The sequence below is a fragment of the Oncorhynchus gorbuscha genome, linkage group LG19 (assembly GCF_021184085.1).
Source record: "Oncorhynchus gorbuscha isolate QuinsamMale2020 ecotype Even-year linkage group LG19, OgorEven_v1.0, whole genome shotgun sequence".
Classification (NCBI taxonomy): domain Eukaryota; kingdom Metazoa; phylum Chordata; class Actinopteri; order Salmoniformes; family Salmonidae; genus Oncorhynchus; species Oncorhynchus gorbuscha.
The window spans coordinates 54,203,136-54,230,859 of record NC_060191.1 but is presented as its reverse complement, the minus strand read 5'-3'; the positions used below and the strand labels follow the sequence as shown (position 1 = coordinate 54,230,859).

Here is a 27,724-nt window from a genome sequence, read left to right as displayed (position 1 = left end):
GATGAGGGGTGGTCGTTTGACTGCGGCTCCGTAGCGGATACAGGCAATGAGGCAGTGATTGCTGAGATCCTGGTTGAAGACAGCGGAGGTGTATTTGGAGGGCCAGTTGGTCAGGATGACGTCAATGAGGGTGCCCTTGTTTACAGAGTTAGGGTTGTACCTGGTGTGTTCCTTGATGATTTGTGTGAGATTGAGGGCATCTAGCTTAGATTGTAGGACTGCTGGGGTGTTAAGCATATCCCAGTTTAGGTCACCTAACAGAACAAACTCTGAAGCTAGATGGGGTGCGATCAATTCACGAATGGCGTCCAGGGCACAGCTGGGAGCTGAGGGGGGTCGGTAGCAGGCGGCAACAGTGAGAGACTTATTTCTGGAGAGAGTAATTTTCAAAATTAGTAGTTTGAACTGTTTGGGTATGGACCTGGAAAGTATGACATTACTTTGCAGGCTATCTCTGCAGTAGACTGCAACTCCTCCCCCTTTGGCAGTTCTATCTTGATGGAAGATGTTATAGTTGGGTATGGAAATCTCAGAATTTTTGGTGGCCTTCCTGAGCCAGGATTCAGACACGGCAAGGACATCAGGGTTAGCAGAGTGTGCTAAAGCAGTGAGTAAAACAAACTTAGGGAGGAGGCTTCTGATGTTGACATGCATGAAACCAAGGCTTTTTCGATCACAGAAGTCAACAAATGAGGGTGCCTGGGGACATGCAGGGCCTGGATTTACCTCCACATCACCCGCGGAACAGAGAAGGAGTAGTATGAGGGTGCGGCTAAAGGCTATCAAAACTGGTCGCCTAGAGCATTGGGGACCGAGAATAAGAGGAGCAGGTTTCTGGGCATGGTAGAATATATTCAGGGCATAATGCGCAGACAGGGGTGCGGGTACAGCGGAGGTAAGCCCAGGCACTGGGTGATGATGAGAGAGGTTGTATCTCTGGACATGCTGGTTGTAATGGGGGAGATCACCGCATGTGTGGGAGGTGGGACAAAGGAGGTATCAGGAGTATGAAGAGTGGAACTAGGGGCTCCATTGTAAACTAAAACAATGATAACTAACCTGAACAACAGTATACAAGGCATATTGACATTTGAGAGAGACATATACAGCGAGGCATACAGTATATTCCCAAGTTCTCTCACGTCACCCCGCTCCTCCGTTCTCTCCACTGGCTTCCAGTTGAAGCTCGCATCCGCTACAAGACCATGGTGCTTGCCTACGGAGCTGTGAGGGGAACGGCACCTCAGTACCTCCAGGCTCTGATCAGGCCCTACACCCAAACAAGGGCACTGCATTCATCCACCTCTGGCCTGCTCGCCTCCCTACCACTGAGGAAGTACAGCTCCCGCTCAGCCCAGTCAAAACTGTTCGCTGCTCTGGCCCCCCAATGGTGGAACAAACTCCCTCACGACGCCAGGACAGCGGAGTCAATCACCACCTTCCGGAGACACCTGAAACCCCACCTCTTTAAGGAATACCTAGGATAGGATAAGTAATCCCTCTCACCCCACCCCCCTTTAAGATTTAGATGCACTATTGTAAAGTGACTGTTCCACTGGATGTCATAAGGTGAATGCACCAATTTGTAAGTCGCTCTGGATAAGAGCGTCTGCTAAATGACTTAAATGTAAATGTAAATGTAATCACAGGTGTTGAATTGGGAGAGCTCGCTAAAACAGTAGGTGAGACAACAACAGCTAATCAGCCAGCACAACAACAGCAGGTAAAATGGCGTTGACTAGGCAGAGGGAGGGTCGGATTAACTACACACAGAGCCTGAGTGCGGCTGGGGCCGACAGATAAAACATAAACAAGCAGAATGGGGTACCGTGATTAATGGACAGTCCAGCGTGCATCAGATATGTAGCCAAGTGATCAGTGTCCAGGGTGTAGCGGTGGATGGGGCAGGGAAGCTGGACTGGCGAGTGTTATCCAGGTTAAAAAAACTAACAATGACTAAATAGCTTGTAGCTAGTTAGCTGGTTAGCTTCTGGAGGTTCTTGAGTGTGTTTTAAAAATAATAGCGATTCCGTATCACATTGGGTGAGGCAGGTTACCGGAAGGTATAAACAAATTAAAAATCGAAAAGAGATAGAAAATAAATATGGGTCCAGTGAGTGTTTGGGACGCGGCGATTCAGACGGTTAGCAGGCCTGTGCTAACAAGCTAACAGTTAGTAGGCCGGGGCTAAACAAGGTAGCAGTTAGCGGACCGGGGCTAAACAAGCTAGCAGTAAGCAGGCCGAATTAGAAAGCAAGGAGATAGCAAGGGCTAGAGAGTTAGCCTTTGGGGGACGTCACGATGGGGTGAGTCTGTTTATTCCTCTTCATGCGGTGACATCGATAGACCGGTCGTGGGTCTGGATATTGTAGCCCAGGAGTATGCTACGGTGGTAGCACAGAGGCTTCAAGCTAAGTGGGTGGAAACGCTAGCCAGGAGAAATCATCCGGGGTTGCGGTTAGCTAGATAGCTAGTTGTGAAGATCCAGCTGAAAATGTTCCGTTTGCGGTGGGAATCCGGGGATAAAAAATTAAAAATAAATAGGTCCGTTAAGCTCTGTTTAGAGTCGCGTTGTTCGAACTGGCGAGAGCTTTCCGAGCTAAAGGTTAGCTGATGACCGCTAGCAATGTTTTGCTGACTGATAGCTGGTAGTTAGCTGGCTAGCTTCAGTTGAGGGGTTCCGGATCCGAAGTAAATATAAATACTTTAGGAAAAATAGCTACATTGGGTGAGGCGGGTTGCAGGAGAGTATTTAGAAGTTGAGGTTTAGCAAAATGTTTTAAAAGATATGCGAAGAAATATATGTAAAAATGAAAAAAAACGATATATACAAGGGACACGACGTCTTACTGCTACGCCATCTTGGATCATTGAGTAATGTAGGGTATGGGTAGGTACATTATATAAAGTGGCATTGTTTAAAGTGACTAGTGATACATATATAGTCTGATGGCCTTGAGATAGAAGCTGTTTTTCAGTCTCTCGTTCCCAGATTTGATGCACCTGTACTGACTTCGCGTGGTGAACAGGCAGTGGCTCAGGTGGTTGTTGAACTTGATGATCGTTTTGGCCTCCCTGTGACATCGGGTGGTGTAGGTGGCCTGGAGGGCAGGTAGTTTGCCCCCGGTGATGCGTTGTGCAGACCTCACTACCCTCTGCAGAGCCTTGCGGTTGTGGGCGGAGCAAACTTTCCACCTTCTCCACTACTGTCCCATCGATGTGGATAGGGGGGTGCTCCCTCTGCTGTTTCCTGTTTTACCTTTATTTTACTAGGCAAGTCAGTTAAGAACAAATTCTTATTTTCAATGACGGCCTAGGAACAGTGGGTTAACTGCCTGTTTAGGGGCAGAACAACAGATTTTGTACCTTGTCAGCTCGGGGATTTGAACTTGCAACCTTTCGGTTACTAGTCCAATGCTCTAACCACTAGGCTACCCTGCCGCTATACTATGTTGTCCAAACTTGTCAAACATAAACAACTATGATGGGTACAGAGTTGATCACAAATCATTTTCACATCAATCATTATTCTAATGAGCTCCACCCCCAAACAAAACCAGTCTTCTTCTTTGGGAGTGGGAATCAATAGAATAAAAGCCAGTTTAATTGGACAGATATACACTGCTCAAAAAAATAAAGGGAACATTTAAACAACACAATGTAAATCCAAGTCAATCACACTTCTGTGAAATCAAACTGTCCACTTAGGAAGCAACACTAATTGACAATACATTTCACATGCTGTTGTGCAAATGGAATAGACAACAGGTGGAAATTATAGGCAATTAGCAAGACACCCCCAATAAAGGAGTGGTTCTGCAGGTGGTTACCACAGACCACTTCTCAGTTCCTATGCTTCCTGGCTGATGTTTTGGTCACTTTTCAATGCTGGTGGTGCTTTCACTCTAGTGGTAGCATGAGAAGGAGACTACAACCTACACAAGTGGCTCAGGGAGTGCAGCTCATCCAGGATGGGACATCAATGCGAGCTGTGGCAAGAAGGTTTACTGTGTCTGTCAGCGTAGTGTCCAGAGCATGGAGGCGCTACCAGGAGACAGGCCAGTACATCAGGAGACGTGGAGGAGGCCGTAGGAGGGCAACAACCCAGCGGCAGGACCGCTACCTCTGCCTTTGTGCGAGGAGGAGCAGGAGGAGCACTGCCAGGGCCCGGCAAAATTACCTCCAGCAGGCCACAAATGTGCATGTGTCCGCTCAAACGGTCAGAAACAGACTCCATGAGGGTGGTATGAGGGCCTGACATCCACAGGTGGGGGTTGTGCTTACAGCCCAACACAGTGCAGGACGTTTGGCATTTGCCAGAGAACACCAAGATTGGCAAATTCGCCACTGGCGCCCTGTGCTCTTCACAGATGAAAGCAGGTTCACACTGAGCACATGTGACAGAGTCTGGAGACGCCGTGGAGAACGTTCTGCTGCCTGCAACGTCCACCAGCATGACCTGTTTGGCGGTGGGTCAGTCATGGTGTGGGGTAGAATTTATTTGGGGGGCCGCACAGCCCTCCATGTGTTCTCCAGAGGTAGCCTGACTGCCATTAGGTACCGAGATGAGATCCTCAGACCCCTTGTGAGACCATATGCTGGTGCGGTTGGCCCTGGGTTCCTCCTAATGCAAGACAATGCTAGACCTCATGTGGCTGGAGTGTGTCAGCAGTTCCTGCAAGAGGAAGGCATTGATACTATGGACTGGCCCGCCCGTTCCCCAGACCTGAATCCAATTGAGCACATCTGGGACATCATGTCTCGCTCCATCCACCAACGCACTACAGACTGTCTAAGAGTTGGCGGATGCTTTAGTCCAGGTCTGGACTAAAAATGCAGTAACTACATAATTGGTTTTACTGCAAAATCTGAATTCTACGTATTTTATTGTCCAGGCAAATAACCATTTCTGACACTCCATTATATATTCTGGCTTGTTCTTGTGTCAGGAAACTAAATACCACATGAATCAGATAATATACCTGGGCATTACAGATCAGACTTTTGACCAAATTCGTAGTTACTGCGTTTTGCCTTTGTAGGGCATTGTGTGAATGTTTAAATGTTAACTTTTAAATGAAAATGGGAAGTTAATGTTAAAGTGATACTTCCTTTATCTACTTCCCCAGAGTCAGATGAATTTGTGAATACCATTTTTATATATCTGTCCAGTATGAAGGAAGTTAGAGGTAGTTTCGCTAACTAGCATTTGCCCAATGACGGGAAGTCTATGCTATCTGCTAGACGCTAGTTAGCAATTGCGCTAGCGCTAGTTCACAACTTCTTCAAATTGCACGCAGAGACATAGAAGTGGTATCTACGAGTTCATCTGACTCTGGAGAAGTAGATAAAGGGCCTCATTGCCAAAATCCCTAAGTTTCCCCTTGTTTTTTTTCTTCCACAAAATTTAAATCACAGTGCAAGTATCCCAAAACTACCACTAACAGGTCCCGATCATTATCATCATAAAAAAAGATATAGTCTTTAACTAATTCCTAACGCAACACTGCTGTAATGTTAGTAATAGATATGCATCTTTCAAATTATTTGCCAAGGATATAAAGCGCTCCGCACGTGCACAAGACAGGTTGCAAATGGATTTAGAATTTTGGAATATTTATACCTTTCAGTTGAGACGTCGAGCGTCCATAATCTCAATGTTATTTTGGCCAAATCACTGCAGACTCAATTGATCACTATCGAACACAACAGAAAGTAGCTACTTGATAAAGGCCTTAGGGGCCAAGTGTTCAGTTTGAGATTCTGCCATTAACTGCAGTAGATAACCTCATTGCCCTCTAGTGGTCATATTCAATATGCCCAAAATACGCAAAAGGAACGTATTCTGCATTGTGCACCTGGAATTTATGAATATTTCTTATTGTTTTAATGGAAAACCCCTAATAGCCAGTGTGTAGAGTTAAACATCTGAAGGGAGATATTACACATTCTACCTTTGTGTACCTATTCAGGATACATGACAATGAAGATAATGACAGGGGACCCATGATGTCATACTGTTACCATAATTCTGTTACCGGGTGTTAAATCCACATCACTTACTAAATAACTAAAAGATATGTTTTGCAAACTCAAGTTGCCATGTCATAGCTGACACCACATTCTTTCTGCAGGCATCTTTGAATCTTATTTCGGGAGCAGGTAGTGGCTTGAGTTTTTGGAAAACATGGTCACCTAAAAAACTGAGGGAGATTTTAACCTCATTCTATTACCCAGCTTCACATCTGCACTGTTTTTCAAGTAAATGGTTTTTTTTTGTAAAATTGACAATGGAATTTGTTAAAAGCAGTCCTTGTGTATAGAGTTTTGTTTAACTTTGCAATCAATGGCTTTAGTTTGGAATATTTTAAAGTGAAATAAAGTATCAGCGTCATTCAGTTACCATGGAATTGCCTTACTGTTTGGAGTCACTGTCTAAGAAGCAGAGAATTCCATAGCACACATGATCATCTATTCTCAACTTCTTCCCTGTCCAGTAGAAGAACCAGTAGTTTCTCAATTTATTGACATGAGAAAAGAGCTAGTTGTAATTTGTTCTAATATGTACAGTATGTTGGACATACTGCTCTTTCATTGAAATTGTGAAAACAACGTTGATTCAACCCAGTGGAAGGTTTGCACCGGAGTAACACACAGCACACTAACATCAAGCATGTGTTTCACTGTTCACCTTTATCTGTTGTTTATGAAGCATGTGACGACAACATTTGATTTGTCAGCAAATTACACAATAAGATGAGAACCTGCAGTGCAGACTATTCTTGTTATGTTAAGGGGAATGGAGAAGCTTCTTCTCCCCTGGCAGGGAGCGGAGATGGTAGTAGCAGATGGTAGACATACAGAGGGTTATTATGTCATGTCCATGCCATTTGACTGAAAACATCCTATTTTAACTAGAGGCATGTGTGCATAACCATATCAGCTCCCTAAGTTAGATAAACTGGACCATTACCATTTCAGACTAATCACATCTACAGTGGGGAGAACAAGTATTTGATACGCTGACGATTTTGCAGGTTTTCCTACTTACAAAGCATGTAGAGCAGTGGTTCTTAACCTGGGTTCGATCGAACCCCAGGGGTTCGGTGAGTCAGTCTCAGGGGTTCGGCGGAGGTCAAGACAAACATCCGATTCATATGATTCGTGATGACACGCTCCGCTTGGCCATCATTGGCTGCAGGTGATCACGCTACATCGCTTGGCCTATCTGTGCTGCAGGGAATTTGGTGCGCTCACTTTGTGACTGTGGTGATGGTACGTCTTGTGATTTCTTTCTTAATATTCTAATCCCGTCATACTTACTATGTCGAGCAAAAAAAGAAAGTGGTCGGACGAATATGTAAAATATGGATTTACATGTATAACCGAACGTGATGGGAGTCAGTGTCCTAACTGCATGATTTGCAATGCCAAGTTGAGCAATTCTAGTCTAGCACCGGCAAAACTAAGAGAACACTTCCTTAAGCTGCATGGAGATGGAAAATACAAGAACGCAACGCTCGCTGAATTCAAGGTGAAGAGAGCCAGATTCGATGAAAAGGCTACTCTGCCTGTTCTCGGCTTTGTACCCATCAACCAACCGATCCTCACAACATCGTACGAAGTTGCTTACCTGATCGCAAAGCAGGGCAAACCACACACCATTGGTGAAACAGCTGTGTTGAAAATGGTGAATATCATGCTGGGAAAAGAGGCCGAAGTTAAGTTATCCCAAATTCCTCTTTCAAATGACACCATCAGCGACAGAATAGAGGACATGAGCAAAGACATCTTGGCTCAAGTAGTTGCAGATCTGATTTCAAGCCCGGCAAAATTCAGCCTTCAACTCGACGAGACCACAGACGTTTCCAATCTAAGCCAGCTTGCTGTATTCGTGCGCTATGTGAAAGACTACGTGATAAAGGAAGAATTTTTATTTTGTATGCCTCTTACAACAACAACTAAGGCAGCCGATGTGAAAACTTGTGGATGACTTCTTCAAAGACAACAATCTATCGTGGGATATGGTTTCTGCAGTTTGTTCGGACGGAGCTCCAGTCATGCTGGGAAGAAAGTCTGGTTTTGGTGCGCTAGTGAAAGCCAATGCACCACACATCATTGTTACGCATTGTATTCTGCACAGGCATGCGTTGGCAACAAAAACCTTGCCTCCAAAACTGGCAGAAGTATTAAAAATTGTAGTTGAATGCGTGAACTATGTGCCAACTAGTGCTCTGCGGCATCGCATCTTCAGTGAGATGTGTAAAGAAATGGGCTCTGAATTCGAGGTACTTCTGTACCATTCTAATGTTCGGTGGTTATCCCGGGACAGGCGCTTTCAACGTTTTGGTGTCAACAAATGGTAACGTACTGTTATTGCTAAGAAAGCTCTGGAGATTTTCATACCGTTTGTTACAACATATCTTTGCGAGCAATCCTTTGAGGATGCTGGACATAAAAACAAAGAAAAGGAACAGACTTTGTTGCGTAAATGACATGAGAGTGGCACTTGCCAAGGTGAAGCCGCGCATTTCTGAACTGGTCTCTGAAAGGCAACAGCAGAAGTCACACTGATTTGCAGTAAATATTCATTATTATGTTTTTGTTTTTGTGTGAAAATGATAATCTGTGTGAAAATGTTTTGATGATTTTGTTCTTTGAACACAGTGATGTTGATGCACGGTTCATTTTGTGCACCAGTCAAATATATACCTATGTTTTGAATTTGATTTTTTTTCAATTAAGAAGGGTTCGGTGAATGCGCATATGAAACTGTTGGGGTTCAGTACCTCCAAGGTTAAGAACCACTGATGTAGAGGTATGTAATTTTCATCATACGTACACTTCAACTGTGAGAGACAGAATCTAAAACAAAAATCCAGAATATCACACTGTATGATTTTGAAGTAATTAATTAGCAGTTTATTGCATGACATAAGTATTTGATACATCAGAAAAGCAGAACTTAATATTTGGTAGAGAAACCTTTGTTTGCAATTACAGAGATCATATGTTTCCTGTAGTTCTTGACCAGGTTTGCACACACTGCAGCAGGGATTTTGGCCCACTCCTCCATACAGACCTTCTCCAGATGCTTCAGGTTTCGGGGCTGTCGCTGGGCAATACGGACTTTCAGCTCCCTCCAAAGATTCTCTATTGGGTTCAGGTCTGGAGACTGACTAGGCCACTCCAGGACCTTGAGATGCTTCTTACGGAGCCACTCCTTAGTTGCCCTGGCTGTGTGTTTCGAGTCATTGTCATGCTGGAAGACCCAGCCATCTTCAATGCTATTACTGAGGGAAGGAGGTTGTTGGCCAAGATCTCGTGATACATGGCCCCATCCATCCTCCCCTCAATACGGTGCAGTCGTCCTGTCCCATTTGCAGAAAAGCATCCCCAAAGAATGATGTTTCCACCTCCATGCTTCACGGTTGGGATGGTGTTCTTGGGGTTGTACTCATCCTTCTTCCTCCAAACATGGCGAGTGGAGTTTAGACAAATGCTCTATTTTTGTCTCATCAGACCACATGACCTTCTCCCATTCCTCCTCTGGATCATTCAGATGGTCATTGGCAAACTTCAGACGGGCCTGGACATGGGCTGGCTTGAGCAGGGGGACCTTGCGTGCGCTGCAGAATTTTAATCTATTGACGGCGTAGTGTGTTACTAATGGTTTTCTTTGAGACTGTGGTCCCAGCTCTCTTCAGGTCATTGACCAGGTGCTGTAGTGTAGTTCTGGGCTGATCCCTCACCTTCCTCATTGATGCCCCACGAGGTGAGATCTTGCATGGAGTCCCAGACTGAGGGTGATTGACCGTCATCTTGAACTTCTTCCATTTTCTAATAATTGCGCCAACAGTTGTTGCCTTCTCACCAAGCTGCTTGTCTATTGTCCTGTAGCCCATCCCAGCCTTGTGCAGGTCTACAATTTTATCCCTGATGTCCTTGCACAGCTCTCTGGTCTTGGCCATTGTGGAGAGGTTGGAGTCTGTTTGAGTGTGTGGACAGGTGTCTTTTATACAGGTAACGAGTTCAAACAGGTGCAGTTAATACAGGTAATGAGTGGAGAACAGGAAAACTAAAAGGTCTGTGAGAGCCGGAATTCTTACTGGTTGGTAGGTGATCAAATACTTATGTCATGCAATAAAATGCAAATTAATTACTTAAAAATCATACAATGTGATTTTATGGATTTGTGTTCTAGATTTCATCTCTCACAGTTGAAGTGTACCTATGATACAAAGTACAGACCTCTACATGCTTTGTAAGTAGGAAAACCTGCAAAATTGGCAATGTATGAAATACTTGTTCTCCCCACTATATATCCCCCTCTAGGGATGCAAAACCAGTTTGTTCACACCGTATTATCTGTCAATGGTTCACATACACAAACAGTTCCTTTCTGCTGTTGAATAGTCCTGTCTTGGTCTGTTTTGCTGTGAAATAAGTGATATATGAAGACTGAAAAGACCAGTGGGCTTATGTTACAAAAACCACCACAACTCAATATTAATGATCCCATCATCAATTATTTATTTGGCAGTATTGCAGACCCAAGATATTTCCATCATGTTGGGTAGAGGCGACACAGATAGCGAACATAACAAGATATTTACATATTTTTCTCCATCTCAACTCTTGTAGCCCTAAGGGAACCACTGCCTCTGACTGCCTCTGCAGCACACAGCCATGAATTAAGCATTCACAAAGGAAGCTGTGACCAATGACGGCACACTATTTTCCTGGCTGTGCAGTTGGTCCAGAATTAACCCACAGTGGATGTCTGTTTGTTATATGCTGCTCTGGCTCCAGCGTTCTCCTCCCAATCTTTATATTGCTCTGAGTTATAATCTAGTGTAATGGGGGCTGTCAGTGCCAGCATGGCGTGTAAGTGCATGATCAGAGCAGCCTTGGTGGGAACAAGGAACTGCTTCTTGCTCAGGTGATGTAGTGAAGAAATTGGGGGATGGTCTGGTGGAAGCTACTGTATATGTCCCCTGGCTGGTTCTCAGATCCAATACCATGGCCATATCAGAGATGCTTTGTGCAGCCCCTCCCAACTGTAACACCACAATAAATGTACTTCATACATTATTCACTCCCACAGCATGGTTCTGGAAATGGATGGCCTGTCATACTAGCCTTTGCACACCAACAAAGTATGGTTTCCAGGTTTCCTATTTTGCATTGAGATTCTGTCTGTAGCAAGCCTCAGGTGAAGCCATTGTAGTCACATCTGGTTCAAGGCCATTGTCAGTGTACTTGAAAGCAATGCAATAAGCATTCATTGTGTTGTAATTGTATTGAAGGCCCTGAACTCAGTCATTTCAACAATGCGAAAAGTAAATCAGTTACAGAGGAAGTATTGTTTTATTGTTACATTCTTACTCAAGGGTGATGGTGTATATACAAATGTGGCTATGAGGTATCTGTTTCACAAGGTAAATCTTGTAACCTAAAGGAATGGATGACTAGTTTCTACGGCTACAGGTTCAGTCCAAGCTCAAGTGTGACCTAGCTGTGTATTTGATCAGTTAATGTATAAACATGGTACGATGACATTAATAGTTAAACTGGCTTGTGTGACTTATGTTCCCCCTCCGGACGTTCTTAGCACATTTTAGCAGGACTTCACAGAGAACACCCGTCAAACATGCTGTGAGTACAGTACACTAACTACTGATAATGCTATAAGTTGTACCATTGGAGAATACTGGACCATGGTTTAGGCACTATTCCTTAGCAGTTAGCTGAATTCCTGTTCGACAATCCAAGACGGTGCACAACTATGTGTGCTTTGTCTGACTCAGAACAGTGTTTCAAACTAGCGTCTTGGCCTAATCATTGCCAAAGACGTGTTTGATAGCGTCTGAAGTTGTCTTCGATGTACTATTATCTGTCTAGAATTTGAATTGTTTCAATGGCAAATGTATTCCAGTTTGTATAAAAAAAATCCCACTGTGTGGATTGTCTATTATTCTCTCATACAGCAGTAAGATTGAAAGTGAGACAGTCGGACATGGCATGACACACTTTGTTTTCAGTCAGAGGTCAGATCTTTCCAGTCTCTGACACAAGGGACAACTCTGTTCGGGGAATATATTGGAGTAGGGTCTTCATTTGTGTCTTACCAGATATCAAATCTGATCCATATCAAAACTGATCCATGTCTACTGTATGATATCCAATAAAGTATTTGTTACAGTTTAAGTCCTCTTGATATACAGTACCAGTCAAAAGTTTGGACACACCGACTCATTCAAGGGCTTTTCTTTATATTTACTATTTTCGACATTGTAGAATAATAGTGAAAAACATCAAAACTATGAAATAGCACACATGGAATCATGTAGTAACCAAACAAGTGTTTTTTTTTAATCTACATATTTTAGATTCTTCAAAGTAGCCACCCTTTGCCTTGATGACAGCTTTGCACACTCTTGGCATTCTTTCAACCAGTTTAACCTGGAATGCTTTTCCAACACTCTAGAAGGAGTTCCCACATATGCTGAACACTTGTTGGCTGCTTTTCCTTCACTCTTCACTCATCCCAAGCATCTCATTTGGGTTGAGGTCGGGTAATTGTGGAGGCCAGGTCATCTGATGCAGCACTCCATCACTCTCCTTCTTGATCAAATAGCCCTTACACAGCCTGGAGGTCTGCTTGGGGTCATTGTCCTGTTGAAAACAAATGATAGTCCCACGAAGCACAAATTAGATAGGATGGCGTATGGCCGCAGATTGTGGTGGTAGACATGCTGGTTAAGTGTGCCTTGAATTCTAAGTAAATCACAGACCGTGTCACCAGTAAAGCACCCCCACACCATCACACCTCCTCCATGCTTCACGGTGGACAATACACATGCGGAGATCATATGTTCACCTACTCTGCAACTCAGAAAGATACGGCGGTTGGAGCCCAAGATCTCAAATTTGGACTCATCAGACCAAAGGACAGATTTCCACCCGTCTAATGTTAATTTCTCGTGTTTTTTTTGGCCCAAGCAAGTCTCTTCTTATTGGTGTCCTTTAGTAGTGGTTTCTTTGCAGCAATTTGACCATAAATTCACCTGATTCACGCAGTCTCCTCTGAACAGTTGATGTTGGAATGTGTATGTTACTTGAAGCATTTATTTGGGCTGCAATTTCTGAGGCTGGTAACTCTACTGAACTTATCCTCTGGGTATCCTTTCCTGTGCTTGATGGTTGAGCTGTTCTTGCCATAATATGGACTTGGTCTTTTACCAAATTGAGCCAATAAGTTGTGTTGTGACAAAGTAGGGGTGGCGTACTCTCAGGCATTAAAGAAAGAAATTCCACACATGAACTTTTAACAAGGCACACCCTTTTATTGAAATGCATTCCAGGTGACTACCTCATGAAGCTGGTTGAGAATTGCAAGAGTTTGCAAAGCTGTCTTCACGGCAAAGGGTGGCTACTTTCAAGAAGATACAATATACAACACTTTTTTGGTTACTACATGATTCCATATGTGTTATTTCATAGTTTTGATGTCTAAACTATTATTCTACAATGTAGAAAATAGTAAAAATTAAGATAAACCCTTGAATGAGTAGCTGTATCCAAACTTTTGACTGGTACTGTACATCAAACGTACTCATTGGTAAGTGCAAGTAACTTACTGTAGTTACAATGTAACTTATTGGTTCAGTTTAAGATGTAAAGGTTTGTTTAATCTCCATACTGCAATACAGCTATGTACAGCTACAGCTATGCAATACAGCTATGTACACTGTATGTCAATATACCACATCTAAAGGCTTGACGCAAAGTTCTTTGGCACGACGCAAAGTGGTGTATCCTTTAGCCGTGGTATATTAGCCATATAACACAAACCCCCTAGGTGCCTTATTGCTATTATAAACTGGGGGGGCATTGTATGAGTGTGTGTGTGGGGGGGGGGCGGGGGGTCTGGCAGTGTGTGAGTATAGTGTGTGTGTGGGAGGTCTGGCAGTGGTGATCACTTTAGCCCCTGTGGAGTCTCTGTTGTGAGCAGATAAGACCTGGAATTATTTAGGGAAACAGGACAGTATCTTTCACCAGGCATTAGTGTCTCTGTCTGGACAGTGGATTTAAGTATTTCAGAGACAAAAACTTTCGGCAAGATACTGGAGATTAAAGATAACGTTAACAAGACTTGGAAAGTGTTGCTAATGCAATAGAAGAGATTAGAAATGCCTCCCAGTTGACATTTTAGAAGGGGTATTTCTGATATGGTTGGTTGAAGAGATTTCCAGGAGCAGATTATTTTTCTTTAGTGTACAGGTTTTCCTCAGCTTTCAACTAAGGAATGTGGTGAAGGAGAAATGTTAACCCTGCTCACGTTTTTTTTTTGTAAGAGGCTATTTCTTGCGAATCAACCACTGTTGATACTTATACAGATAACATAATAGGAGATATGGTTGGCGAGGGGATGGTTGTCTCAAAGTCTATTAAAGTCCTCCATTTTGTTTGGATTGCCTCTCAGAAAATCATCCTGAAAAGCAATTGCTTTGGAATTAATTCAAAGCCCGGATAAAACACCATGACCACTACTCTGTATGCCTCTAAGTCTGATGCAATGCCAGTGCTCTTTAAACCTACAGTGTTTTGTTACATCTCGTACAGTAGCTATCATGTTCAAAGCACATATTGAACCAATTGTGTATGAGTTATGAATGATTTAGTGAGGCTTTATGCCACTTCAACTTTCATTGCTTGTGTTTTGAAAAAGGCATGCATAATGGTGTACACTCCATACACTAGTCTGACCATCACACACGTGCAACCAAACTCAAGAGCAGTGAGTTTACTAATAACCTACACCTGATTTATTGTAGAGCAAGTACAATCCAGGCAGTGCTGAATGTTTCACAAGGGTATACATACCCTCCAACCCTTAAAACAACATCAATGACTACCTGGAAAACTTAGGCAGAACTTCAATGTCTGGCATGCCAGTTGAGAAACCACAGACTCTAAATTGACAGTGGGGAATATGACCAAAGCAACAACAACAAAAAGGCCCTCTCTAAAAAACCAATGGAGCCATGGACACAACCACCATTTTTACAAGGTCTCAAAACACGTAATGATTGACAGTATTTTACTGAAGCATTATTTAGCCTCGTCTGCAGTTTTAAACTGGCTCCTCAGAGGCAACTTAGTGAGCAAAACAATATTTCATAGGTTCTGTTTTTACTTTTGAAGACTGGAGGAAACATAGCTCTCAGTTTCTCTTTGGATAATTCTGAACATCTGTCTTATGCAAATGTATTATGTTAAAAGCTGCCCCTATGACTGTATGATCATGTTACAGACGATGTCAAAGTTCTTTGAAATGTGATCATCCTTAGACATCGGACCATTTCTCAATGTCAGCTACCTACAAGTAATGCCAAAATAAAGGATACACTTGAGTAAATGAGGGATACAAAGTATATTGAAAATAGGTGCTTCCACACAGGTGTGGTTCCTGAGTTAATTCATCAGTAAACATCCCATCATGCTTAGGGTCATGTATAAAAATGCCCACTTTCCTGTTATTTTTAGCTACCATGGCTAGAAGAAGAGATCTGTGACTTTAAAAGTGGCGTCTCAAAGGAGCATAGGGTGTTTAAAGGGTGTGTGTGTGTGTGTGTGTGTGTGTGTGTGTGTGTGTGTGTGTGTGTGTGTGTGTGTGTGTGTGTGTGTGTGTGTGTGTGTGTGTGTGTGTGTGTGTGTGTGTGTGTGTGTGTGTGTGTGTGTGTGTGTGTGCGTGTGTGTGTGCATCTCAGTCACCAGATCTCAACCCAATAAACCACTTATGGTAGATTCTGGAGCGCTGCCTGAAACAGTGTTTTCCACCATCAACAAAACACCAAATTATATAATTTATTGTGGAAGAATGGTGTTGCATGCTTCCAGTAGAGTTCCAGACAAGGTGCATTGAAGATGTTCTGGCAGCTCATGGTGGCCCAACACACTATTAAGACACTTTATCTTGGTATTTCCTTTATTTTGGCAGTTACCTGTATGTCTTCAACATTTCTGGAAGGACTTAAAATGCCTCTAACTGGGAATCAAATTAGTATACAGAGATAGAATGGGTTTAATGGGTATCCAAGCAGCACAACAGGACGGGTGGGATTCTCTTAAATGCCACAGTATATGGTTGGTGAACATCACCACCACAGACCTTTACCTCTGTATCTCTGTATGACTCATGATCAGTGTTTGTGTGTGCCATCTAGTGGATATAACTAAGAAGTGATTGTGGTGAACCGATGTACATATTCTCAGGACACAGAATTACTGTAGCAGTGAAATGTTCTATGAATACACCTGGAGTAAGTAGGGGCACATGGTATGCTTTCATAAGCTTTATTCTGCGTGATTGTGTATTGGTGTATGACTGACATCTGTGTTCTGTCACACAGCAGCCAGCAGAGCAGCCAGCAGAGCAGCCATGACGATGACAAATGTAATGACTCCTCTCGCTTCCTGACTCCCTTCATCCGAGAGGAGAGGTAAATACAAGAAGATTCTGAATTTACTTGTATGTGTATTCTGTTTGTATTCTATGTTTTGTATTTATGCAAAAGGGTTTAATTGTTTGTCTGGTTTGATGAAAGCAAGGGGAGAGCGCTGACTGTATGAATCAGGATGCTCAGGAATTGACTCTATTCTGTCTACTTATTATACTGCTGCTTTTTCACCACTAGATGGCAGTTGGTCCTCGGCACTGCTCTTTTTCACCACTAGATGGCAGTTGGTCCTCGGCACTGCTCTTTTTCACCACTAGATGGCAGTTGGTCCTCAGCCCTACTCTGTTTCACCACTAGATGGCAGTTGGTTCTCAGCCGTGCTTGGCATCTGGACTGTAAACGCTCATTATTGATCATTTAGAGACACTTTCTATGGTGTTGATAATGATTGCAATGAACATGTTCTTCTATGGGACATGTCAGTCTTCAATTTAGCTGTTTTTAATCATTGTAATTTAGCAACAATAACAAGAAGTAATATGATAAGTTAAGGATTCAAGGCACTTGATATTATCAAGCAATCAATCAAATGTATTTATAAAGTCCTCTTTACATCAGCAGATGTCACAAAGTGCTATACAGTAACCCAGCCTTAAACCCCAAACAGCAAGCAATGCAGAAGCACGGTGGGTAGGAAAAACTCCCTAGAAAGGCAGGAACCTAGGAAGAAACCTAGAGAGGAACATGGCTCTGAGGTGCGGCCAGTCCTCTTCTGGCTGTGCCGGGTGGAGATTATAAGAGTACATGGCCATTAAGGCCAGATGGTTCGTCAAGATGTTCAAACATTCATAGATGACCAGCAGGGTTCAATTATAATCACAGTGGTTGAGGGTGCAACAGATCAGTACCTCAGGATTAAATGTCAGTTGTCTCGAGACGAGACGAAAACAGCAGGTCCAGGACAAGGTAGCACATCCGGTGAACAGGTCAGGGTTCTATAGCCGCAGGCAGAACATTTGAAACTGGAGTAGCAGCATGATAGCCAGGAGTCATCAGGCCAGAAAGTTCTGAGGCATGGACCTAGGGCTCAGGTCCTCCGGGAGGGAGCAAGAGAGGCCCCATCCGACGATATCCCCGGACAGAGTCAACCAAGTAGGATATAACCCCACCAACTTTGCCAAAGCACAGCCCCCACACCATTAGAGGGATATCAACAGACTACCAACATACTACCCTGAGACAAGGCTGAGTTTTGCCCACGAAGATCTCCTCCACCGCACAAGCCCGTGGGGGAGCAAAACCTGTCAAAAACATGTTTGTGACTCAACCCTCTTAAGCGACGCACCCTTCCTAGGGACAGCATGGAAGAGCACTAGTAAGCCAGTGACTCAGCCCCCATAATAGGGTCAAAGGCAGAGAATCCCAGTGGAGAGAGGGGAGCTAGACAGGCAGAGACAGCAAGGGCGGTTCGTCGCTCCTCACGAAGTGAGTGACCTGTGATTATTAAGCATGCTAAATTTGCTAGCAATTGTAATTCACATGTTAGTGGCAGGGCTTTGAATGTGAGTGAGAATATACTGTTCCTCTCTTTGTGGTGTGAGTGGGCTGTGGTGTGACTGGGTGGATGGCTGCGGCTCCAGCTCAATATTACCTCTGTCAGCAGTGGAGATATATTGCAGTGGTCTCAGGGAGCACAAATGTCAGGCATGGGGAGTAAATCCGATAGAGAACAGAGAGAGGGAGAGAGCGTGGTGCCTGCCTGCCTCCCTGCCTGGAGAGAGAGAAGATCATACCTCAGCTATGAGATACCACATCAGGAGGAACTCAATGGCCTGAGCTCACTCTGGAGAAGGGGAAGGCTGTTTGAAGCTTATAAAGGCACCTGTCATATCTGCCTCTATCAAATTCTGCGTCTTTGTAATGAAAATGGATTCGTCATGCAGTGGTTTAGTGGTGACAGAAAAAAATATTCAAACGAATCACAGCCAAATTGACTGTGAGGAAATTGAAGCAGTGATAATGGCTTTGAATAAATTGAAATACAGAGTATTAACCATTATTGAAGAATCAGCTGAGCTGGTGCTGTTGAAATCCCCCCTTTTTATCTCTCTTTATTTCTCTCTCACTCTTCTATAGTATCTACGGTAGGCTACAACATTCTACTCTCCCTTTCCTCTCTCTCCTGCTCTCCTCTCCGTCCCGCTCTTTTTCGCTACAGTTCCTCCCCCGCTATTTCTCTGTACTGCTCCGAATAGGAACCTTACGTTTGACCTTATGGGATTTCCCCTGAATGCTACTCTTTTCTCTCTGCTTGCAATACCTGGCTGCTGCTGCTGGGGGTTGAACGGTCTGTACCCAGCTTTAGAGGGTACGGAATGTCATGTCTCCTCTGCAGGTAACAGCTACATTTAATGACTGCTCTGGATGTTCTGTCTGATCTGTGGCTGTCTGCAGCGGTTTGTTTGCTCACAGTGCAGCTACAGCACGGCACAGGCTAGCTGGCTTACCGGTAGGCTAGCTGGGATGCCGGTGGCAGTGTGTAGATGTTCCTGTGTAATAGGAGCAGGCTAGGTTATTAGCGTTAGCATTTATTGCACCAGCTGAAGAGGTTTTGCTCTAACAAATGTATTCTGTGGTTTGTTGTGTTTGCTAACTGGCTTACAATATTATCCAGGATGACTGCCTCTTCTCTCATTGTTTTAGGTGCCATTTGCAGAATTCTGCGTTTGGAAAATAACTGTTGATTATGCCATGGTTTGTTAAGGTATTCACCTGTATGAGTGAAATATACGAGGACGCCCCTGTGAATGTCATCTCCTTTCTCATCTCTCTGCCTTCCAGGTCTGACAGTCCAGCGGACAAGATCAGGTAAGTCTATACTCTTCCCAAGCTTCCTTTTCTCTGCTGGGGTGGTGGAACCTGTGCTGTGGGGTTATGGAGTGGTGTATAGGTTGTGGGGTTAGATGGGGTGGTGTATAGGTTGTGGGGTTAGATGGGGTGGTGTATAGGTTGTGGGGTTAGATGGGGTGGTGTGTAGAGGTTGTTGGGTTAGATGGCGTGGGGTTAGATGGCGTGGGGTTAGATGGTTGTGGGGTTAGATGGTGTGGTGTATAGGTTGTTGGGTTAGATGGCGTGGGGTTAGATGGCGTGGGGTTAGATGGTTGTGGGGTTAGATGGGGTGGTGTATAGGTTGTTGGGTTAGATGGTGTGGGGTTAGATGGTGTAGGGTTAGATGGCGTGGGGTTAGATGGTTGTGGGGTTCGATGGCGTGGTGTATAGGTTGTGGGGTTAGATGGGGTGGTGTATAGGTTGTTGGGTTAGATGGTGTGGGGTTAGATGGTGTGGGGTTAGATGGTGTGGGGTTAGATGGTTGATTGGGGTTAGATGGGGTGGTGTATAGATTGTGGGGTTAGATGGGGTGGTGTATAGATTGTGGGGTTAGATGGGGTGGTGTATAGATTGTGGGGTTAGATGGGGTGGTGTATAGATTGTGGGGTTAGATGGGGTGGTGTATAGATTGTGGGGTTAGATGGGGTGGTGTATAGATTGTGGGGTTAGATGGGGTGGTGTATAGATTGATGGGGTTAGATGGGGATGGGGTGGTGTATAGATTGTGGGGTTAGATGGGGTGGTGTATAGATTGTGGGGTGGGTTAGATGGGGATGGGGTGTATAGGTTGTGGGGTTAGATGGGGTGGTGTTAGATGGGGTGGTGTATAGGTTGTGGGGTTAGATGGGGTGGTGTATAGGTTGTGGGGTTAGATGGGGTGGTGTATAGGTTGTGGGGTTTAGATGGGGTGGTGTAGTGGGGTTAGATGGGGTGGGGTTAGGTTGTGGGGTTAGATGGGGTGGTGTATAGATGGGGGTTGGTGTATAGATGGGGTGTATAGGTTGTGGGGTTAGATGGCGTGGTGTATAGGTTGTGGGGTTAGATGGTTGTGGGGTTAGATGGGGTGGTGTGTAGGTTGTGGGGTTAGATGGCGTGGTGTGTAGGTTGTGGGGTTAGATTGTTGTGGGGTTAGATGGCGTGGTGTGTAGGTTGTGGGGTTAGATGGCGTGGTGTGTAGGTTGTGGGGTTAGATGGCGTGGTGTGTAGGTTGTGGGGTTAGATGGGGTGGTGTGTAGGTTGTGGGGTTAGATGGGGTGGTGTGTAGGTTGTGGGGTTAGATGGGGTGGTGTATAGGTTGTGGGGTTAAATGGGGTGGTGTATAGGTTGTGGGGTTAGATGGGGTGGTGTAGGTTGTCGGGTTAAAGGTTGTGGGGTTAGATGGGGGTGTATAGGTTGTGGGGTTAGATGGGGGGTATAGATGGGGTGGGGTTAGATGGCTGTGGGGTTAGATGGGGTGGGGTTAGATGGGGTGGTGTATAGATGGGGTGGTGTTAGATGGGGTGGTGTTAGATGGGGTGGTGTTAGATGGGGTGGTGTATAGATGGGGTGGTGTATAGATGGTTGTGGGGTTCGATGGCGTGGTGTATAGATTGTGGGGTTAGATGGGGTGGTGTATAGATGGGGTGGGGTTAGACGGGGTGGTGTATAGATGGGGTGGTGTTAGATGGTTGTGGGGTTCGATGGCGTGGGGTTAGTGTAGGTTGTGGGGTTAGATGGGATGGTGTGTAGGTTGTGGGGTTAGATGGGGTGGTGTGTAGGTTGTGGGGTTAGATGGGGTGGTGTATAGGTTGTGGGGTTAGATGGGGTGGTGTATAGATGGGGTGGGGTTAGATGGCTGTGGGGTTAGATGGGGTGGGGTTAGATGGTTGTGGGGTTAGATGGTTGTGGGGTTAGATGGTTGTGGGGTTAGATGGTTGTGGGGTTAGATGGTTGTGGGGTTCGATGGGGTGGTGTATAGATGGGGTGGGGTTAGATGGGGTGGTGTATAGATGGGGTGGTGTATAGATGGGGTGGGGTATAGATGGGGTGGTGTATAGATGGGGTGGGGTTAGATGGGGTTCATGGGGTTAGATGGTTGTGGGGTTCGATGGCGTGGTGTATAGATTGTGGGGTTAGATGGGGTGGTGTTAGATGGTTGTGGGGTTAGATGGGGTGGTGTGTAGGTTGTGGGGTTAGATGGGGTGGTGTGTAGGTTGTGGGGTTAGATGGGGTGGTGTATTGATTGTGGGGTTAGATGGGGTGGTGTATAGATTGTGGGGTTATAGATGTCGTGGTGTATAGGTTGTGGGGTTAGATGGTGTGGTGTATAGGAGGCTGCTGTCCTGTCACCCTATGGCCCCCAGCCTACCTACCCTGCATGTGCTAGATCTGTGGCTTTGTCCCTGCTGACTGAGGTGTCTGAATACGCTTTTCATTTGGATAGGCGAGTCGGGAATACAGTTGCAAGCCATGGAATGTCATTGTTTGTTTTTTACTGGAGAAACAACATCAGTCACAATAAGGGGAACAAACAGGGCTTTGTTAGTGGACAGCAGCCTGCTGCGATTCGTCTGTTAGCTACTCTGTTTGGTCAGGTTTGAAGATCTGTGTGCAGTCACTTCATTCTGAAGGGTCTCTTTAGACTCTTACACCTGTGGAGACCATTGCCAGGTCTGAGTAACACTGTTTATATGACACAAGCCTTAAAGGTGAGTGATAGTATTGCAATGGGGAGGTATGAAGGTTTTGATTTGGATGTGCAGTATGGTAGTTGTCTTTGTTCCCCTGTCATTACTCCTTGTGCATGTTTGTAGGAGGGGAAACTACTATCAACACACAATTCACAGTTCAGTAGGTCTGTCAGCAGTGTGTGATTTTAGTGTGGATGTGTGTGTATATGGGATGACTGGTTGTTGTTGTGTTAAGGTTGGGATTGATGATTTGAAGTGATTTTATAGGTAGGGAGAGGGGTCTAAGGACAATGTTGATGTGTTTGCAGGTGAAGCTGCTTAAAACACAGTGAGCTGATCCTCCGTTGTCCCTCGTCATTGTTAGGCAAGTTTGAAGTAATTTGCCTTGGGTTACCATGGTTACTTACAATTAATGTGTGTTACACAGATATATCCTCTTTCATAACTATCTTGTAAAATTTTCAAAATGCATTCCTATTGGTCATTAATATCTATGACCTTATCTGTTCAGATTGTGGCGGACAAGATATGATCAGGCACACTGGTGGAGTGGTGGTATGTGTCTGGCCTGGGTTGAATAGCCAGTCATGCGGGTTGTGTGATGAACAGACAGAGCCAGGTTTGGACCACTAAAGCCCCTGACCACCACCACATCACGGGAGCTACAGATGGTCGACTAAACTCCATCTAATACTCTTTATTTTGTGTCCAGCCATTAAGTCCCTGCCTTTCAAAATAGCCAATACAGTAAGCCATAATAAGTGTATTGTGGGAGTGTGGATGAAGCCAGGTTTGTTGCTTTTCTATAGCCAAGTGTACCTTCATGTCAACTATGCAACTCAGCAAAATATTATAACTTTGTTTAGAAATGTATCTCATTCTTTAAGACAACACAGGATGGAAGCCTCGGTCTTCAGAAGCTTACCAAGCTCAAACATCCAGCTATAATGCTAGACAGTCATGGTTAAGGCAGATCACTGAGAGCATCTTCATGCATTATTGAGAAGTGTAATTTCAGGGCACAGGAAGTGCCTTTTATCTTTCTAGGCTGTGCAATAGAACTCTCGGTTCTGTGGTCAACAGGGTATTTACCCTGTACTGAGACCAGAAGACTGGAGTGCTAGTGCCTTGGTGGTCATGATTCACACAATGTTGACTTGCGATCAGTATGTTGTTGGTTCTATTGAACACTGTAAGTAATACATGCAGAAATCCATTCAGTTGGCCAAAGTGTGGATGTGTTGTCTAAAAACGGTTTAAACCTGCACTTTTCAGGACTAAAATAAAAAGATGTTGACTTGAGTCGTGATATAGGTTTCGCTGCGTAGTAACAACAACGTTTGTACGCTGTTGATCTTTTGGTTGAAAACACCAAGCCGATGTGTTAATTGGGGTAATTGGAAGGAAAACATAAAAATACAAGGGTGTTACCAATGGTAACGACAGTAAAACTGTTGGCACATTCTCTTAAATAAAATACATTCTGTTTATATACCAGCGGTAGCCAATGTGATGTTATTGGTCAATCGCCTCCTGTTACACAGCTTGTGAATGCCGTATCTATTAGCTCCACACAGGTTCAGCTAAATGGACTGTAATGTTATTCATTCAGTGCTTGTGAGGCGTTATCCATTTATTCCTCAGTGGAATAGATTTCTCACATCGTTTTTCTTCCGCCTTTCAATCGGTAGATCGTTGATCCATCCCTCCGTCCGTGGGGTGAGACATTACCTGTTCCCCCTTCAGTTTGTGAAACCTGGTCCTCCTCTTTACTCTGTTAGGGAGCACTGGAGGAAACCAAACGAATAAATCATTTGCAGAAAATTGACAAATTGTTGCAGAGTGGAGTTAAGTTAATCTTTTTTCAAATAATACTGCACCTTGTTAATTAAGTCTGTTTATACAGTAGTTGCAGTACTCCATCTTTGATTTTATGAGGTGACATTCACTAATGTTTGTCACTGAGCTATATAATGATGAAGATGATTATGATCATGTGGATGGCAATGATACGGTAATGATGATGGTTTGGGATTTTAAATGATGACGTGATAATGGATGACTGATAATCCTGGGTCAGGGCAGCTATGACTGTAGGAGATGCTGTGAGGTCATGACACAGCTGCACCCCCCCCCTCTCTCTCTCTCTGTCTCTCTCTGTCTCCGTGCAGTGGAGTGAAGTGCTGATATGCCTATTCACATAGACACCGCTAGGCTCCAGTCTAGAACAACTTGAGCTGCTAACACATGTCTCGTAGCTCCTACAGCACAGAGAGAGAGAAAGGACGGGCGAAAGAGAAAGGAGAGGGAGAATGAGAGAGCATCTGTGGAGGAGAGGTATGGTAGGAATGTAACCAATAGAGCACCGGACCTGAGCAGGAAACAACCTGTTTACTGGAGATATTTAGAGGAAATAGCTTAACATTTTTATTAACCATATGGAATTTAAAGCACAAGATGAGTCGGATGTTGTGTGTTACATTTTTACTTTGATGGTTATAATGGAAGCATTTGAGCCACTCAACCTTAACTCTTTGGACTTGATGTTGGTTTTAATGCTTCTCAGAAGAACAACCTACTGAGACGTTTGCTGTCTACGTTAGACATCACATTTTATGCTGGCATGAGACTTGATCTGTCTTTGTTAGAGCTTGGGTGTGTTGTGTGAGAGGGGATGTGGTGATTGTACTCGTGGGGCCGGGAGGATGCCATAGCAGGCCAGTAGTGTTGTGACAGACTGTGGCTGACAGAGAGCAGAGCGGGCGAGGCCATGAGAGCCAGGCGAAGGGACAGCATGGTGTCTGTTCACCATGCACAAAAATAAGGTCAGGTTCTTTTGTCTCTATTCTTATCAAGTTTTTACCTATAGTTCATTAAGTCTTGTACCACATGTAAAATGAGTCTGTTCTACAGTATTTGCTCTGTTAATAGAATGTGGTGTCTTCATATGGGGTTGACATCTTGTATGTATAAAAGTGTATTCCACTACTTTCCATTTTCTAAGAAAGTGAGTTGTGAGTAAAACTGCTTTGTTAAAGGTCCAATGCAGCCGTTTTTATCTCAATATCAAATCATTTCTGGGTAACAATTAAGTACCTCACTGTGATTGTTTTAATTTAAAATGGTCAAAAAGAATCAAAAATAACTTCTTAGTAAAGAGCAATTTCTCAATCAAGAATTTTGCTAGGACTGTTTGGGGTGGTCTGAGTGAGGAGGGGGAAATTAAAAACTATCTGTTTTTTTGGCAGAGAGGTTTGTAACACTCTTTCTTACTGGTGTATTAACACATTTACTGCCTGGTGATGTCACCAGGTAGGCCAAAATTCTGTCCCACCAAAACTGGCTCTAATTTCAGGTGACCTTTTCAAACAGCTGTTATAAAAAAGGGGCATTATCATCATGTTCACAATATATAAAAGGTTTTTGACTGCACTGGGCCTTTTAAGTCGTTTTTTTTCTGCTGATGGTGACATTGACTTCTCTAATCTTTGTTGTTAAATGCATTTTATGTTTCAATATCCAATTAACCTCCTGCAACAGTTTCAACAGCCCCAGTTTCCTTCCCTAAGCACTTCATAACAAACATAAAACATTGTGGAATTTGATCCTTTTTTACAACACCTATATATGTAACATAATCAGATCGCCACTCCAGTTAGCAGACAGTATCTTAAATCACTACAGAACATTACACAATTATAGATGTTTATAATTGTTTAAGACCTCCAGTGGAGTATAGGGATCATCCAGCCGGCTCGTGGGCCTCCCAAATCTGTCCTGGGATCTGTGCTCCTCAGTCGGCTCCATTAGGGGTAATTTGGCTAGATTTATGTTCCCTGTAAAGCTGAGAACCCAGTGCGGCCTGCGGGCACTCCCTGTAACCCCACAGTGATGAATACCCGACAGACCATTTTCTGCTATCCTTGCGTAACTCTCTTTGTCTCTTTTCAATTACTGTGAATGATCGTCACTAATGAGCACATAGAGGGCTATTAGGAGAATCCCACCTCAGTCCACCATTACTGCAACATGGAATATGATAATTCTGGAGTTTACCAAGATGGGTTTCTCCGACATACATAATACTATGTGTTTTCAAGTGTCTTGGTTTTTAGAATTTTTTTAAGACTATATTAAGATTTACAGTTTCCAACAGTAAACGTTTGTCCCATATGGAGGCATTTATTAAATTTACAAACAAACCCAATCAGAAAGTCTATCAGTCAGTCTCACAGGGTTAAAAACAGCTCCTGCTACATGATGGGTGGGCATCTGTCTCACCTGAGATCTCCCTACACAGGTGAGGCCAGTTACCCAGCTAGACACTCAGTGGTCCCAACTGGTGTATTAATGATATGGCTGGTACTTTGTCTCTCATATCTGTCACCAATAGGGAACTGTACATGTTGCACTGATGTTTTCCCCTCACTGATCCATCCTTACACATCCATTAGACCATGTGTCTGCAGGTAGACCTGAACTTGAGCTGCTGTGCTGTGACGTGCTGACTAATCATCAGACCTCTGGTGACTGGCTGTAATTCTGTTCTGATCATTAGTGAATCTGTCCTGCTGCTTAGGCACAGTAAACACCTGCATCTCACCACATCAGCAGACAAACTACTGAATGCTAATTTTATTACGTACAAGCATCATGTACCCATCATTATGAGCAGAGTCCATCTGCCCAATACCCAGTTAGGTAATTAAGTTAAATCCTTAATTGTGGAGTAGCGGTGGGCTGGTGATGAAACCGCTGCAGGCCCAAATGGGTAACTTACCAGGGATACTGCAGAACTACAGAGAACTGTCGACTGGTAGATGTGTTCAAAGAGGACATGCAGAGCCTAAATGAAGTTTAAATATCCCTCTCTTCTTCATCCCACCCCTCTTTTTTGGGGGGGAGGTATCTCCCAGATTTCATAAATCAAGAAGTAATTTGTATCCTATCTGTCCAGACGTGATAGATTTCTCCCAAGCTGGCCTAAAGTTGACATATATTAATCAATCTAGGGCAGTCCACCTCTAGCCCAGGGGTGGGGAGATAGGAAGACCCTGGTTCAATGTCACTACCCCAGAGGGGCCAGCTCTCTGAGGGCATGGGTCTCTGTCACACTGCCTACCCATGGGATGAAAGCCCTGGAGGTCTGGCACTTATCAGAGGATGATCAGAGGGAGCTGTGAGGGTATGGAGAGACAGATCAACCAAAGCAGATGGTAGAATATGTCATCTGTTTTGAAGCCACCATATTAAACAATATCTCAGGAAAATTGAGCCAAATGTAAGATTTGTTTCTCTAAAGAATTCAGCTGAATGAATTCAGCCTTAAATAACAAGCGTGGGTTTGAGGGAAAATCATCATCAGCCAGCCAAGCTCAGGGAACCACTTTAATGGGTGCCGGGAAGCACACTTTCATACATAAGTGAGAGAGTGGGAAGTTATGAGTCTGCCTTGTGAGTGGAATCCAGTAATGTAAGACTCTCACCCTCTGAGGATATGAATTGATAGAATGAACTAAGGGCTGCCGAACAGTGACTCAAAGGAGGTGTGGGCACAGCGCTGCATGCTGAGTCACTGGTGGAAGAGTGAGGCCTGGTGGATGTGCCACTTGCCTCCCACGCACATCATCACTCCATGACCTTGGGTGATTGTTTTGTCTGTGTTCCCTGTAGTCAGTGGGCACTGGAGAGAGGCAGGGA

General features: G+C 44.2%; 1 protein-coding gene across 1 annotated transcript in view; it reads left to right on the top strand.

Annotated features, from left to right (window-relative positions):
- The window catches only part of LOC124005768 (protein Aster-B-like), a 95,700-nt gene that overhangs the window by 16,087 nt on the left and 51,889 nt on the right, over positions 1–27,724 (top strand). The window contains exons 4-5 of the mRNA XM_046315291.1: positions 16,419–16,508; positions 19,308–19,334. Coding sequence (XP_046171247.1) covers positions 16,419–16,508; positions 19,308–19,334 — 117 coding nt within the window. The remainder of the gene's footprint in view (positions 1–16,418; positions 16,509–19,307; positions 19,335–27,724) is intronic.